General features: G+C 38.2%; 4 protein-coding genes across 6 annotated transcripts; 2 read left to right on the forward strand and 2 right to left on the reverse strand.

Annotated features, from left to right (window-relative positions):
* The first annotated feature begins 1,000 nt into the window (after window positions 1-1,000).
* Window positions 1,001-1,977, forward strand: LOC121803634 (non-specific lipid transfer protein GPI-anchored 20-like). Its single transcript, XM_042203264.1, has 3 exons — window positions 1,001-1,407; window positions 1,486-1,572; window positions 1,655-1,977. The coding sequence occupies exons 1-3, from the start codon at window positions 1,077-1,079 to the stop codon at window positions 1,831-1,833; spliced, it is 597 nt and encodes a 198-aa protein (XP_042059198.1). The 5' UTR covers window positions 1,001-1,076; the 3' UTR covers window positions 1,834-1,977.
* A 1,624-nt stretch (window positions 1,978-3,601) lies between these two features.
* LOC121757680 (non-specific lipid transfer protein GPI-anchored 25-like) lies at window positions 3,602-4,836 on the forward strand (the record flags this gene model as incomplete). Its single annotated transcript, XM_042153190.1, has 4 exons — window positions 3,602-3,998; window positions 4,312-4,347; window positions 4,440-4,469; window positions 4,628-4,836. Coding segments are annotated over 4 exons (651 nt in total), but the record flags the coding sequence as incomplete, so codon positions are not given.
* A 177-nt stretch (window positions 4,837-5,013) lies between these two features.
* Window positions 5,014-10,730, reverse strand: LOC121808754 (probable RNA helicase SDE3). 3 transcript variants are annotated; one of them, XM_042209340.1, is made up of 6 exons: window positions 10,574-10,730; window positions 9,744-9,837; window positions 8,571-9,431; window positions 8,287-8,457; window positions 5,769-7,220; window positions 5,014-5,629 (listed from the first exon to the last, which is right to left on the reverse strand). In XM_042209340.1, the coding sequence occupies exons 3-6, from the start codon at window positions 9,396-9,398 to the stop codon at window positions 5,159-5,161; spliced, it is 2,922 nt and encodes a 973-aa protein (XP_042065274.1). In that variant the 5' UTR covers window positions 9,399-9,431; window positions 9,744-9,837; window positions 10,574-10,730; the 3' UTR covers window positions 5,014-5,158. The 3 variants fall into 3 exon arrangements, with proteins under 3 accessions (XP_042065274.1, XP_042065277.1, XP_042065281.1); XM_042209343.1 differs by lacking the exon at window positions 10,574-10,730 and adding an exon at window positions 10,211-10,432; XM_042209347.1 differs by lacking the exons at window positions 9,744-9,837; window positions 10,574-10,730 and having other exon boundaries at window positions 8,571-9,729.
* Window positions 10,731-12,197: 1,467 nt separating this feature from the next.
* Window positions 12,198-14,764, reverse strand: LOC121794095 (proteasome subunit beta type-2-A-like). The gene is made up of 3 exons (XM_042192107.1): window positions 14,466-14,764; window positions 13,437-13,560; window positions 12,198-12,774 (listed from the first exon to the last, which is right to left on the reverse strand). Exons 1-3 carry the CDS (start codon window positions 14,621-14,623, stop codon window positions 12,442-12,444), a joined length of 615 nt encoding a protein of 204 aa, XP_042048041.1. The 5' UTR covers window positions 14,624-14,764; the 3' UTR covers window positions 12,198-12,441.

Here is a 14,764-nt window from a genome sequence, read left to right on the forward strand (position 1 = left end):
AAACTAGAAGGGTGCATGTGAGGTAATAGCCGCACTTTACTTAGCCAAAGTCGGCCAACGTGTCACATCAGTAGTGACTTGTGTAGATTGATATTAATTTTGTGTTAATTTTTATTGTTTACATGTTAAACCTAGTACTTATGCAAAAGGGTGCATGTATTTGTAATAATTTAGCACTATTAATCATCTGGTTGATTACCTAACTCTGTCTTTAGTTGACTTTTATGCATGCCACACTTGTCTGTTGAATGAATTCTTTATCAGTTTATTCTATGCATCTAATCTTCTTTGAGACATAAACTAAACCCATTTTTATTTGTAAATAAGTTCGATATACATAGGGTTTAATTGGATTTAAAATTTTACAACTTCTACATGAAATTATGAATCCAACACTAATTATTTGATTTTGGTGCTAATTAAATGTGCACATTTTCTCTTGATGACCAGATTCTAACATTTTTATTTATCATTCATATGCATGTATGCCATGTTGGAATGTGTCTAAATAGAAAAGAGTGTTTGTGAATTGTGACATCAAAATATGATTAAATTTTGGGGACACTAGCTATAATTTGATTAAATTAATTAAGTTAGACGAGCCTTGTGTACTTTTTTCACAATAGTATTGTGATTAAACATAGTTCAACTACATCTCAATATGTGAATATACCACTCGCACAATATTGAAAAACACAAATAGAAAAGAAATACTTAGTAAGAAAATCCAATCATTACACTATTCATCATATCAAGATAAAAAAAACATTGTAGTTATTATTTAAGGAAAGACAAAGAAGCCAAGTGGCAAACATGACAGAACCAAGAAACCTATTCTAATTTGATAGACATCTTAATCATAGTATATCCCAAATAATTAGTTATAAGTAGTTGATCCACAAATCCCACTTTAGGTGAGAGATCTCCCTTCCCTCCAATATTAATTGCTTTCCAACTCCAAACTCTTCAATCTATAAATTCACTAATCTCAAACTCCAATTCCATCATCCTAAAACCTCCAACAAAATCACTACCATTTCCCACACATCATCATCAACATCAACAACAACAACAACATGGCCTCCCGGATCTCGATCTCAGCCCTAGCACTCATCGCAACGACACTCCTCCTCTCCCCTGCCTCGGCCCAAATCTCCACCCCGTGCACGCCCTCCATGATCACGACGTTCACCCCATGCATGAACTTCGTGACCAACAGCAGCCTCAGTGGGAGTAGCCCCCCTTCAGAGTGCTGCAACTCACTCAAGTCCCTCATGAGCAGTGGCAAGGACTGCCTCTGCCTTATAGTCACCGGCAGCGTCCCCTTCAACGTCCCCCTCAACCGAACCCTTGCCATCTCCCTGCCACGCGCCTGCAACATGCCCGGCGTCCCCCTCCAATGCAAAGGTTAGATCATCTCACCACCATCATCATATTATTCCAACCCCTCCTACTTTTTTTTTGCTGATGAAGAACTCTCTGCAGCTGAAGGTGCTCCGGTTCCAGCTCCAGCGCCCGCAGCCTTCTCCCCGTCTCATTCTCCCAATGCAGCCCCTTCTCCTACTGTTTCAGGTTTGTTCCATTAGTCCAAATTTGGATACAAAAAATCAAGATTTTATTTTTTTTTGCATCATCATATTTGGTGTACCTGCAGGGTTAGCTCCACCGGAAGCACTGGCTCCACGAGGCGAGGATACTCCAGCTCCACCGGCTCCAGGCACTTCAGGCGAAACGCCATCGGGTAGCAGGGCTGGGGTGACACCTTCTGCAGCTTACCGGATTTCGCCTTTGCATTTCGTGGCAGTTCTTGCAGCTGTAGCTTTGAAGTACTAGTGAAATGTTGTCTTTGTGCTAGGAAAATATTCTTTCACATAGTTTTGATTGGGTTTGTGATATTTATTTGTTTCCCTTGTTTGGGCACTCTGTAATATTTGATGATTGTGGTGTGGTAATAATATTATTGTTTGTTTCTTGATATTTCATGATCAAACTCTTTACACTACATATACTATAAAAGTGTTATGAAAGAACCTTCACAGAGCAAAGAAATGCAGAATAAAACATAAAATTAAATATGTGATCAAAGTTCATTTATCAAAGTAACTTTGTATTTCAAAAATAAATATAATGAAAAAAAGATCTCTCTGGTTTAGCAATGATTAAGCTTCAACACCTTCAAGACTTAACAACAATACATAGACATATGAAAAGGAAGGAAGAAAAGCAACATTATAATTGATAAAAATAAAACAAAAATGTGTTGATGCAATTAGAAAACAAACCTAATAACAAAGTTAGTTAAGGTAGCTGAGCATAAAAACCCACATATTATTCCATTCCTTCCTCTATCTATCTGCTCCATTTTTATCTACACCCACAAATTTGCCGCTCATAATTTCTAAGAAGGCTGAAGGGTATTTTCGGGAAGTCTGAAGAGAAAATCAATCAGTTAAAATTCCCGCCAAGGAATATATATGCACACACTTTTCAGTATCCATTCAACAGATTGACAGGTCATCACCGGTAACCGTCATGAGGTCATCCACAACGCTGTCTCTATACCGTCTCTTAAACCGTCTCTTAACTACTATTTGAGCACTATTTGAGGGCCCCACTGTCCTTTTTTCCTCCATCTCTTAACTAAGAGACGGAACCTGCAACGCTCCGTCTCTTAACCGTCTCTATACCGTCTCTTAATTACTATTCATTTAATTTAATTTATAATTTTTTTTAAAACCCAATTCAATTTAAACAAACACACTTTATTAAAATTAAAACAATATTACAACTTAACATTAAAAAAAACGAAGACATAATTAAAATTCTAAAAAAATAAAAATGACATAATTTAATCTTCTCCGCCAAAGTTTTCCCAAATGTGCTCAATTAGATCCTCTTGGAGTTGGGTGTGGGCGCTAGAGTCGCGTGTCCTTGCCCGAATAGCCAACCGTTCTTGTATAGATGGATGCGCTCCACTTCGCGGCGGACTACTTGCGGTTGAGCTTCCGGGGGATTCGGGGTCAAACCAATTTCCGGCATCGGGTCCTTCGTCTCGGACAATCATGTTGTGCAAGATTATGCACGTATACATGATGTCGACCATGCTCTCCATGAACCACGAACGAGCCGGGGCTTTGATGATGTTGAAGCGCGCTTGGAGAATTGATTGAAGATGGAAATTGGAGTGATAGAGAGGATTTGAGAGGAATAGATGTGTGTTTGTGTTTGAAATGAGTATGGAATAGAATTATTTATAGAGTAAAAAAATTAAAAATTTAAAAAATGAAAATAAATATTTAACGGTAATATTACCGTTTGAAATTTTTTTTTTTTTATTTATTAAAAATCGATTTTTTTTAAAAAAAAAATGAATTATTGCGTCATCAGTGACGACGCCCACTCGCGGGCCAGCGAGTGGGCGTCACGCACGCATGGGGACGTGCCACGTGTCCCTGGCGCGTGGCGAGACATCTCGTCTCGTGTCTCGCCGAGACGAGCTACGCGACGAGACGGTCGCGAGCTGGAGACGAGATGGGCGCTGCAATGCGTCTCGCGGGGGTCTCGTCTCTCCGAGACGAGACGCGAGCCCGGCGCGAGACGCGTTGTGGATGGTCTGAATCTCGCTCCGTACATTCTTCTCTCTCTCCTCCTCCTCCTCATTCACCGCCCAAATCTCACCTCCGCCGTTGACGCCGGCGATTCGCCCATGATGCTTCCCTCCGCCGCCTGCACCGACGAGCTGGTCGTCTTCTCCTCTTGCCTCCCGTTCATCAGCATTTCCCCTAACAACCGCACCGAAATCCCTCTGCCGGAGTGCTGCGACGACGTCTCCGATGCTTTCACCAACGGCTCCGCAATTTGCTTATGCTACTTCATTCTCCAACCGAATATTCTCGGATTTCTCCTCAATTCCAGCAAGCTACTCTCCCTCACATCCCTCTGCGCGCGGAATGATCAAAATTCCACTGCTAATTTCTCGTTGCAAAAACTCTGTTCAGGTTCGATTTAGATCTCTGATGGCGGTGCACACATCGCGAAATTCACTTTTTGTGATTCAGTTCGCGTTTATTTTCCAATTATCTTTTTATGATGAGTTTTTAATGTTGATTCTGTAACGATGAAACTATTATTGATAAACTGGAATTCACATAGTGCAGTGATTTGATTAGTTCTGGGAATTAAAATATGTACTATTTATAAAACTCAATCTTTCTGCAATTTGCTAAATTCTTTATAACTGAAGTATAAATTCATGCTCTGTTGATTACTCTATGCTTATACTTATATTCTTTGTGGTGATGAATTGGTCAGATTCAGCTACCTTGCCTCCTCTTCGCAGCATAACAGGTAATGCCGATCATTCCTTCCCTAGCCACAGTTTTCATTCTATTTTCAGTGTCTCTTTGATTTTTAAAATTAATGATTTTCAATTTTATCAGGCACCAACAAACCAAAGCCTCCCAATACTGGTAAAATGATGCAATGCAATCTGATTGTAGCTTTTTCTTTCAAATTCCTCGTGCTAAAATACTGAGTTGTTGACCCATTCATGATTCATTAAGCTGGCTTAGTATTGATTAAAAGGCACCATTCTGAATCTCTTTGGATTTGTAACATCTATGATCAGCTGCCCAGAGCCCTCCTCCACAGGAATTAAGCGAACAACCTTCGACTAAACAACCTGCAGACGGATTGCCTAATCAAGCAAGGTCATCAGCCCAATCGTGGGCTATACAGAAGATCTGCTGGCTGCGCTGGACTGTGCTAAGTTCCTTATTTTGCATTTTCATCTCTCACCCCTCCAAAAATAGGTAGCTGAGGTATTCTGAATTTGCGTAGGATGTTTCGATGACAGATCACTGATGATGACCACATGATGTGAATTGATATCTTGTCTTGCACTTATGTGAATGGTACATCTGATTAACAGCAAGAATTGTGAGAATGCATCAATGATATGTTAAATAACAAGAATTGCGATAATGCATTCCTGCATCATTGAAATCTACTCCATAAGACTAAATACAAACAGTTATATTTTGTGATCCACCAAAAATCATGGTTCATTGGTTATAAATGTCTAATTTCAAAAACCACTGATGCTCTAGTAAAATACTAGTATGAGCTAAGTTCCAGAGTGTGACCCTTGGTCTTTTCGTCACTCCCATGGTACATCATTGTTTATGTGAAAGTCCTTAAAAGGAACATCCAAAGGCTTGATGTTGGTTACATCGGCCTGATGGGCATCATATGGCTGGAGATTGGTTCCATCGACCCGAGGAGCATCAGATGACTGGAGATTGATGTTTTCTTCTTCACCACAAGGAACCTCAGATGGCCTGAGATTGATGTTTTCTTCTTCACCACAAGGAACTTCAGATGGTTGATTCCAGCCACCGTCTTCGCCCCATTGATCTTGCTTCCATCCACTTCCATGTTCATCCCAATTAGATCCTGATGGCTGATAATTTTCATCCCATTGAGATCCAGATGGCTGATCATATTCAACCCAATTACCCTGGTATGCTTCCTCCACCTGTGCAGACTCTTCCTCTTCTTTAGGAAGGAAGCAACCTTTGTAAGAGTTATTTTCCACACAATACCACAAGAGCTTGTTCCAGTTTGGATCCTACCAAATTTAAACAACTAAAAGGTATTAGCATATGCAACATTATTAGAGTCCTTGATAGAGATAGACTCTGATACAATTAGGAATAGTAATAGCAACTTAAAATTTAGTCAGACATGTTTGAAGAAGTTCTGTATACCTTGCAAATTATGTGAGGATTCCCAATAATTATGATCAAAGATTTGGCTCGCGTAACAGCAACATTAAACCTCCTTGGGTTGCTAAGAAATCCCAAATAATGAACCTTGTCAAACTCATTGTGTTTGACAGTCGAACGGACAGTAGATACTATAATAACTTTCCTTTCTTGTCCCTGGAACTGTTCGACACTTCCGACTTTAACATTCGTATTACCAAGACATTCTAGAGCTTCTTTTATCTTGCTTACCTGCTTCCTATAAGGTGCAATAACCCCAATCTCTTCTTCTTTAAGCCCTTTTTCCTCTATCAAAACTTTAATCATCTCCACAGTCTTGCTTGCTTCTATTCTGTTGAACCAAGATGGATTATTTCCTTCTCTTTCGTCACAGCCTTGAATGCCTATAAAAAGTAAAGGAAACTCCTTATCCGGAATTATGCCTTCCCAGGAAGTTGAGGAATTTTTGTCCCCACATGGGATCAATTCTCCGGCATAAAACATTTCTGAGGGGAGTTTCAGTATTGCCTCGTGTGTCCGATAGTTTCTTACCAACTTCGTCATAAAACTAGTATCTCCTCTACGATAGAGTTCACACTCAAAAAGTCTCTCCAGATATGAAGTACCAAGTCCATTTTCTTCAGCTTCTCTAGAGAAAACTACAGGCCCCAGCTGCATAGGATCTCCCGCGAGAACCAATACAGTATTTCTTGAGTACAGATGAGATATAGGAACCATGGCTTCTGGCTCGGAAGCTTGACCAGCCTCGTCTAGGAAAATGTAGGAAAACTGACCTCTCTGAATGCCTGCAGAATATAGAATCGAGGCACTCGCATACGTAGATACAATAATCCTATACTGCTCCAGGACTTTGCACGGAGGACACACAAAGATGAAATCCTCGTGATGGCAAAAATTGATGTGACTGGGGTTGACATCATCAAAAGGACGTGTGTATGCATTAAGCCGGAAGATCTCCTGCTCCTGAACCTGAACTGCTTCCTCATTGATCAGCCTATCCAGTATATGGTCAGCTGCGCTATTTGAAGGTGCACAGGCTAGAATACGGGCATGTCTATCTTCACGGTAAATTTGAAGGATAGCTTCAATAAGAGTCTTTGTTTTGCCCGTACCCGGGGGGCCATGGATGACATATGGAGGGCCTCCTTTACGGACAACGATCATGTTAACAGCCATCTTTTGCTCCTCATTCAGGTCGGAACATATAGGTGTTAGTGCTTTGTATTTCCCCAGTCTCACTTTGGACATTGCAGATGGGAACAGAAAGTTCCTTTCTAAAGATTGAGCAACTTCAATAGCTTGATACAACCGCCGCATATTTGTCCGGTTATAGTTAAACTCTACATTGTAGAGGTTACCATCTCTGTGACTACGGTGAAATTGTTGATCAAATTTCAACAGTATTTCTTCGGCTTCTACTCGATGGATGTAGCCCTGCACAGTAAGCAACCAAATATTCAAAGAGAAAGACAACAAAATACTCTTTTTATTTAAATAAAGAATGAAAACATTGACAGTATAGCAAAAGAAACTTCTGAAGAGTTCTTGGAACTCCCATGCCCGGAGGCCTAGTAATGTTGGGCCATGCTAAACTATCTGCACTTCCTCCTTTAAATAGATGAATTAGAGTCCATTCCTTTATTTTAGATAACTATGAGGAAAGACATACTATGCATCTATACAAGAAGGAAAAATTATCTAAATCCATATATTATGGAAACGAGATTGAAATGATTCCATAAAGAAAATGATCTAGCTCAATTTAGTTTACAATGGAAACAAGGTGCATTGATAACATAAGATATTCCCTTCTGATAGGAAGAACTTTGGCAAACCACTACCAAAACAAAATAAAGCTTCGGTCCTAGGATCCCACATGATTGCCTAATTGGTGGGCATTTCCCCTCATAAACAAGCTCTGTTGAATAGTAGAAATTACAAATTCAGTGTAAATTAGATACGAGAAAGAATTGGCATCTAAAGAAAGACAACCTCATGAAATGCTTTCTTTAATCTACATTAGCTTATGACATAAGAAAATGATACTACTATTATATGAAAAGGAAACATGACTTTGCATAAGGATGTTTAGAAAGATATAACTGTTTAATCTCTTGTAAAAGCATATGATGATGGATGTTCACAAGAATACTAGTATTAGTCTCAGTAGTAAAATTCTCCACCACCAAATCTCGAAAGATTTAATTGCTTGATTATTTTTCCAATATATATCATAAATTGATAGGATAGGGTGCACACAAATAGCTTTGCCAATTTTATGGGGCATAAACACAGTAAAAAACGAACAAGCAGGAAATTTCTCGAATATTTAGTACTAACAAAGCATTTTAATATGAATTGAAGCTATCATTTAGAGCACAAAAGCCTTCACCGAACTTTAAAAAAGGAAGCACTATATTGCTCCATTATGTATAGGGTCGGGATCATCAGATAATAACATTCATAAAAAAGAATAGGCATGCTCAGTTTAGAGGCATGCCTGATATCGAGGACTTGATGTTTCACCATCAGAAGCAAGCTCGGCAAATATGAAGTCGCCACTAACAAGTGAAGGCCTTTTCTCAGCCAATCCTGGAACCTCAAGAGACAACATCTGGCCTCTCTTGCTCTTCATGGTGACATCCTCCATGTAATACGACTGCATATCTTCCTAAACTTATTGAAAACACAAAGAAAATCCTGTTATGCTAACAAACATCAGAACATAACTACGTAAAGGTGCACGTTTGAAAAGAATATGACGTGTAATGAATTGTCTCAAACCTCCAACTTAATCTCCTCCATAGCTAATAGATTCTTGAAGAATGCACCATAATTCTTTGCTGTTAGCCCCTCAACGACTGGATCAGGAATCTCATGTCTGCTTAACATGGCACGGATTTCCGCTGGAATAGGATACTCGGGCAGATGATATCTGAACACGCGACCTGGACCCCGACCCCGACCCCGACCCCCAGCTCCAGCAGGACGTCGTGCTGCAACATATGCAGCGTCAGGTGCATGCTGATTGGCGATGTTACGGTTCTTTCTCTGAGGTCTTTGGTATTGTCTTGTAGATGACAAAGACTTGGAGATGCTATCTTCTGCCAGCAGAAAAAGGAGACGTTCTATCACCTCGTCGCCAACACTGAAGTGTATAGCGGCCGAGTGCACGCCTATTTCCTTCGGTTTGCATGATAGCCAAATAGTCAAAGCCTGATTTGGTCTAATCACTCTGTCGTCTAACGCTACCAGTTCCATATAATCTTGGATATATTCCATATCAGAATCAGCTGTTGGAGGCTTCATTAACGAAATCTTAAATGAATCCTCAGGTTTGGAGTCAAAAATCTTCACAGACCACAGATCTAAGGACTCGTCGGTGGTGTTTCTTATTGTAACTGAATCAAACATCGTTTCTCCTAAGATTCCAGATTGAGGTTTTCGTCCTTCAATGAGAGGAAACGGGACAGATATGTTGACAATTTCACTCTCATCAGCAGGGTTGTAGCTACAGACAGATTGACAATTATCAAAGTCAATGAATCCTATGTCCCCTTTATCTCCAACATAAGAGTACTCATCATCTGATTTATCGTGGATTGTTCCCATCACGACTGCAGAGAGAAACTTTGCAAAAAGGATCTGCAGAGTTGAGGTAAACCAGCCACTTTAAATTTAAGTGCTGTAAACCCAATAGTTAAAATCGGACATGCTTTTCACAGATAATTTTTCTCAGCTTCCTCCGAAGCTAGATAACAAACAAACAACTAAACCTAATCGTTAAGATTATGTGAGATAAATTTACAGAAAGACTGTTAGCCTACAGAATACATCCACATAAGAAAGAATGAGCAAAAAGTGATAGCTCACCTTCATCGAACGACAGAAAACTTAACCAACTCAATTTCAATACACAATATAACAAGGACAAAGCCTGTATGTCCCAATACAAACCTTTGGTTACACTAATATGTCTCGCATGCAGGTTTCGTTATATTCTTTCTCCTCCCAGAAACGGCAAACAATGGCCGTAGATGCTTAATTTAAGCTGTCAAGAAAGAAATAAAAAACAAATGAAAAGAACTGATCGATAAAGATCGCAAATCAAGTTGGTGTTACACTCAAACTCCCACAACAATAATTCCAGCCAAAAAAGGATAATGCCACTATAATATGAAAACCTTGGCTGCAACTACTAAAATAAATTCACTCCAATTTCCCCCATTCTCAAACTTAACCCAAAATTAACTGAATAGCAACTTCTAACTAATGAGTGAGAAAAAAACACATCAGATTCATCAAAAGAGAACCACCTGCAGAACACAACATAAATCCCCACTTCAAAGAAAAACAATCGAATCGACATTTAAGAACAATACACAACAGAAGCAAAAGAGATCTATCACAGTTCCCATAATTACCAGAAACTATACTTATTCATTAGCTGGTGAAATGTAGCTAAGAAGATACATCAAATGCTCAGTCCAATACGTCCTTTTCCCTTCACTCTCAAACACACATTTAAAAAAATTGAAAATGAATCGAGAATAGTTAACAAGGACACTGATCACAATTCACCACAATCCTACTAAAAAAGAAGATTAAAGTGAAATACACTGACTCTGGAACAAAGTGACGAATTTGGGTTTCAAAGTTGAGAAAACGACAATAAAAGATTCTCCATAGAGAGAGGACACGCAGAAGAAGCCACGGGGGTTACTCTGGCAAAAGACGAATCATGGAAAAAAATGAAATACAGAAATGCAGTCAGTGAGAAACTGTACCAAATCGAAGCCTGTAAAGGTGCGGAAAATCTGTATTTGCGATTGCGCAAAGACCAATTCTAGAATGGAAAATCGAAGAGAGTGAAAGTGATTGTCTCTGTTTTATTTGAGTGAAAGTGTTCAATCATCGTCCGTTTACACTCTCTGTGGTTTTCCATTTTTATCGCATTTATGTGTTTTCTCGTTTATACTCGGTCATCTGTATTTATTGATTGGGCCGGGCGGGGTTCGGCCTCTTTCTCAAGCCCTTAGGCCCACTTTTTGCTACTGTATTTTATTGTTAAACCAACATGCAATTATTGATTTTATTGCTAAATCAAGACACACTAATTTTGTAATTTTCTTTATTTCTTTCTTCGATTTTGATTTCTTGCATTTCATTTTATTTTATACTTATAAATTATTGTCACATTAGTGTTTATAATTTTTATTTTACATAATAATTTTTATTTTGTGAATGACGGTTGATTATTGCATGATTAATGTATTTCACTAATTATTAGAAATGCTAATTTATTAGTAAGCAGTTTTCCTACAACCAATCAGTTAGATATTTCCATAAAAGTTTATAGCTATGCGCACTAAATAATTCAAACCTCTAACTTATTAATTAGAAAAAAACGACTACCACCTAAAAGCCTCTATGTCATAGTAACTAAGTAACTAATTAGAAAAAGAAAATCGGCCAGCTAAATCATCTTGTCTATTTACTCAAATTAAGTAGAATCCATTATATTACACTTTCTTTGCCCACACTCAGTTTTTCTCTTTGAGACAATCCTACTAAATAGGACATACAAACTTGTTCAAAAAATCAACGCTTCCCGTTAAGTGGGGTGAAGAGAATAATAATTTTTGTCATTATAACAAATGCTAGTACACTATAACGATCAACTATTAAATAACTCATCATCGTCGATGTACTCATATTAAGTAGAATTCATTATACTAGTATTCTCCTCGTTCCACACTGATTTTCCTCTTTAAACGTTCCACTTTAAGTGATACATTTCTAAAATGAAAATATCATATCTCTACTTTACTCTCTCATATTTTATTCTCTTTCCATTTATTTAACAAAACAACATCACACGGAAAATAGACGCTTCACTTTAAGTGGGGTGAAGAGATTAATAATTTTTACTATTATAAGAAATATTACAACTATACAGTAACGATGAATTGTTAAATATAAACCCTAACTTAGTCCGGTTGCATTTGAGACTCAACTTTTAGAATATCACAATTTAAATCCTACTATAACTAGTCGTAGTTAATTCATCTCTCAAAATTGGAGAGGAGTATATTGATGTGTCAGTGTGTCACATTTCATTCAATCAAATCAAGTAGACCGTCCGTCATTCCACGTAGAAGTAGAACGCGACCCATATCAAAAAAAATCGGCCAAAACTCAAATAGAAAATGATAAATATTCGATGTTGCACCACTATTTTAATGTTTTACGTCTCAACCTTATATGGCAATTTCAATTTCAATTTCAATTTTAAATATCCAGCAAAAATAATTTAACAAAGTTGCCACTAACCTTGAAGGAGACGTTAAAATACTCCAAACTATTCGTAGAAGAGGTTTTTACTGTAGTGAAATGGCAATGGAGAAGAACTTGAAAAGGGCAAAAGGGTTATAACATAAGCTATAATGTTCAACAAACGGATTGCTAAAACAATAAGGAAGCACACTCTGACATGTCCTTCTCTTAGACAAGAGGAAATCTCATCCACGCAGTTCATACTAATAAGTGCACCTAAATTTCCTCAAGCTGCAAGAATTCTTGGCATATTACATATTAAAAACAGATGCAAAGTCCAGCAACAAGGACTGAAAGTCTGATAAACAAGTCAGCAGAATCATGCTGCAGCAACGGGTGCGTCCTTGATAGACTCACGCCACGCATATTGTCTTGCCCCGTCCTTGTCCACGATTTTGATTAAGAAGTTTGGAGGTGCTACAACCAGCCTACTACGGATTTCACTAATGATTTTATCGACCAACTCGATGGCCTCTTCAACAGTCATGTCCCGACGGTAGTGTCTGTCCATCATGGAGAGTGCAAAGTAGGAACCGTAACCGAATGCTGCTTTGTCAACCTTGTGAAGGGAGGCAATGTAATCGATGAAGTAGAGGGAAGGGCCTACATCCTTGTCATATCCAGCCAGGATGATATTCACCATGTATGGGTTCTGGAAAAAACAAAATCATAGCAGAATTAGAGGTCGTTATAAATGTTTGACAGAATAATGTCTCTTTGATCATAGTTTTAGTCTTGATTCCTCCACTTCTGCAAAATAATTTGAGCTCTAGTTTGTCTCAACAGAACGCAGCAAATCTACACTACTCACTTAATGCTTCATATTCCCAGTAAAGTTAACATGAAAACTAGTATTGTTGCAACATAGTGCAAATGCACTCTTACTTAAGAAGAAGCACAAAGACAAACAAACAGAACTATGAAGAATGCTAATTTACCATCCAATACAGAGACACAGACAAGTTATATTGAATATGACTGTCCCTCTCTCTCATTTATAGTTTATACATATCATATATATACTACACACACTGCAACTAGCGTTTTGAAGAACAATACCAGGAGAGGCTTTACACATGTCATAGTTAAGACTCAACGGAACTAAAAACTTAGAACAGCAGGTTCAGATACATTCGGTTTGTAAATAAAAAAAACAAAATATCAACAAAGAATACTAAAATATATCCAGAAAGTACAGTTAAAGACCTGCAAAATCAGTAAGAATGCTAATAAAGCAAAAGGATCTAAAAAATCCCAAACATTACTCAAATTAAATCAAATATCATAAAGCAACCTCCAAAATAGCTGTATTACCTTCCTCAAGGCAGTTGCAAGCTCGCCTCTGGTGAAGTTTGCAGTAGCAGCGGTTGTCAGAGGAATGCCATTACGAAATTGGTATAAAGCTACATTCTTCTGTACATACTCTGTAAACTGAGCCCTACAATAACATTCACAGAAAACTAATCATCACTTTTAAACTTGGCATGAGAAAGATAACTGCAGCCAATAGAAAGAGCAGGTATGCAAGTGAAGGCGAAGCAACCGTGATTTTAAACTACATATATTCTTTTAACATCTAACGAGGAGACGTTACTAGGAACATGTGAAATCAATAGTATTTGGTGACAGGGTCTATTAATTACCACATAAACAAATGAGATGGGAAGATAGTAAAGTGTCCAGGAATGCTATATGGGAATGTAAGACTGAAAGACTTGCACTCAACAATCATTTAATACAATGAAACAACACCAGTTCGACAACAGTGCAGCATTACTACAAGAACTTAATATCCATCTGTGAATAGTTATCTAGACTACCTTCATTCCTTCCTTTGCCAATCATGTTATCAAACAAAACAAATTAAGGCTTCTTCACTTTTGACTTATCAGGCACCAGGAAATTCAGAATTAAGTATATAAATACTCAGAATCATTACAATCATTATACAAATAAAGTGGGGATTTGATTATCCATCGATTATGTGAATAACTACCATGTAAAATTCAAGCACAACTCTAGACATCATATCACACATTATCACAAAACAATGATTCAGTCATCTCCAGATGCTAAACTTCTATTAGGCAATTGAGTAAGACATTTTCACTGAAATCAATGAATTCACAGCTCCAATCTTACAAAGGGCATTTCACCATACACACAACCCTAAAATGAAGTGAGCCTACGTTCAAACACTCAATGTGACACTAAAACTCTTAATCCAGGAAATTTTCGTAGCTAAAACCGCAAAACTATAGATGCCCTAAATTCTCCAACGAAACGCAATAAAAACAAAGAAATGAACACATTATCTCAATCAATCCGGATAAGAGATTTCACCGATCGCCAGTCTCGCCGGAGGCGCCCATGAGTTTGTGAGAATCTAGAAGCATGATCTTGTCCTCGTTAGTTTTGTGTACGAGAATGCTGTGGACCGCCGATGAGTCCGCCACCACTATCGCGAAATCCTTCCCAACCAGCCCGAATACTGACTCCATTTTTGCTGTTTACAACCGGACGACTTCTGCGTTTTTTCTGTTCGGATCTGAGTTCGATTTTGGCTGGAATTTTCGTTCACAGTTTTTTGGTGGCTTTGAGCTTTGGTTTGGTTTATTTATTCATCTTTGCTCGATAGAGAA

This window comes from Salvia splendens, chromosome 1, assembly GCF_004379255.2.
Source record: "Salvia splendens isolate huo1 chromosome 1, SspV2, whole genome shotgun sequence".
Classification (NCBI taxonomy): domain Eukaryota; kingdom Viridiplantae; phylum Streptophyta; class Magnoliopsida; order Lamiales; family Lamiaceae; genus Salvia; species Salvia splendens.

Bases quoted from the DNA above. Each gene is read 5' to 3' on its own strand.
- LOC121794095 (XM_042192107.1), bottom strand. From the start codon at position 14,623: ATGGAGTCAGTATTCGGGCTGGTTGGGAAGGATTTCGCGATAGTGGTG. The intron at 13,561-14,465 runs GTGAAATCTCTT...ATGTTATTGTAG, and splicing joins TCCGGCGAGACTGGCGATCG to GGCTCAGTTTACAGAGTATG. The intron at 12,775-13,436 runs GTAATACAGCTA...TGTTTTTTCCAG, and splicing joins TTGCAACTGCCTTGAGGAAG to AACCCATACATGGTGAATAT.
- LOC121803634 (XM_042203264.1), top strand. From the start codon at position 1,077: ATGGCCTCCCGGATCTCGATCTCAGCCCTAGCACTCATCGCAACGACA. The intron at 1,408-1,485 runs GTTAGATCATCT...AACTCTCTGCAG, and splicing joins CGTCCCCCTCCAATGCAAAG to CTGAAGGTGCTCCGGTTCCA. The intron at 1,573-1,654 runs GTTTGTTCCATT...GTGTACCTGCAG, and splicing joins CCCTTCTCCTACTGTTTCAG to GGTTAGCTCCACCGGAAGCA.
- LOC121808754 (XM_042209340.1), bottom strand. From the start codon at position 9,398: ATGGGAACAATCCACGATAAATCAGATGATGAGTACTCTTATGTTGGA. The intron at 8,458-8,570 runs GTTTGAGACAAT...CAATAAGTTTAG, and splicing joins TGGAGGAGATTAAGTTGGAG to GAAGATATGCAGTCGTATTA. The intron at 5,630-5,768 runs GTATACAGAACT...TAAATTTGGTAG, and splicing joins ATCCTCACATAATTTGCAAG to GATCCAAACTGGAACAAGCT.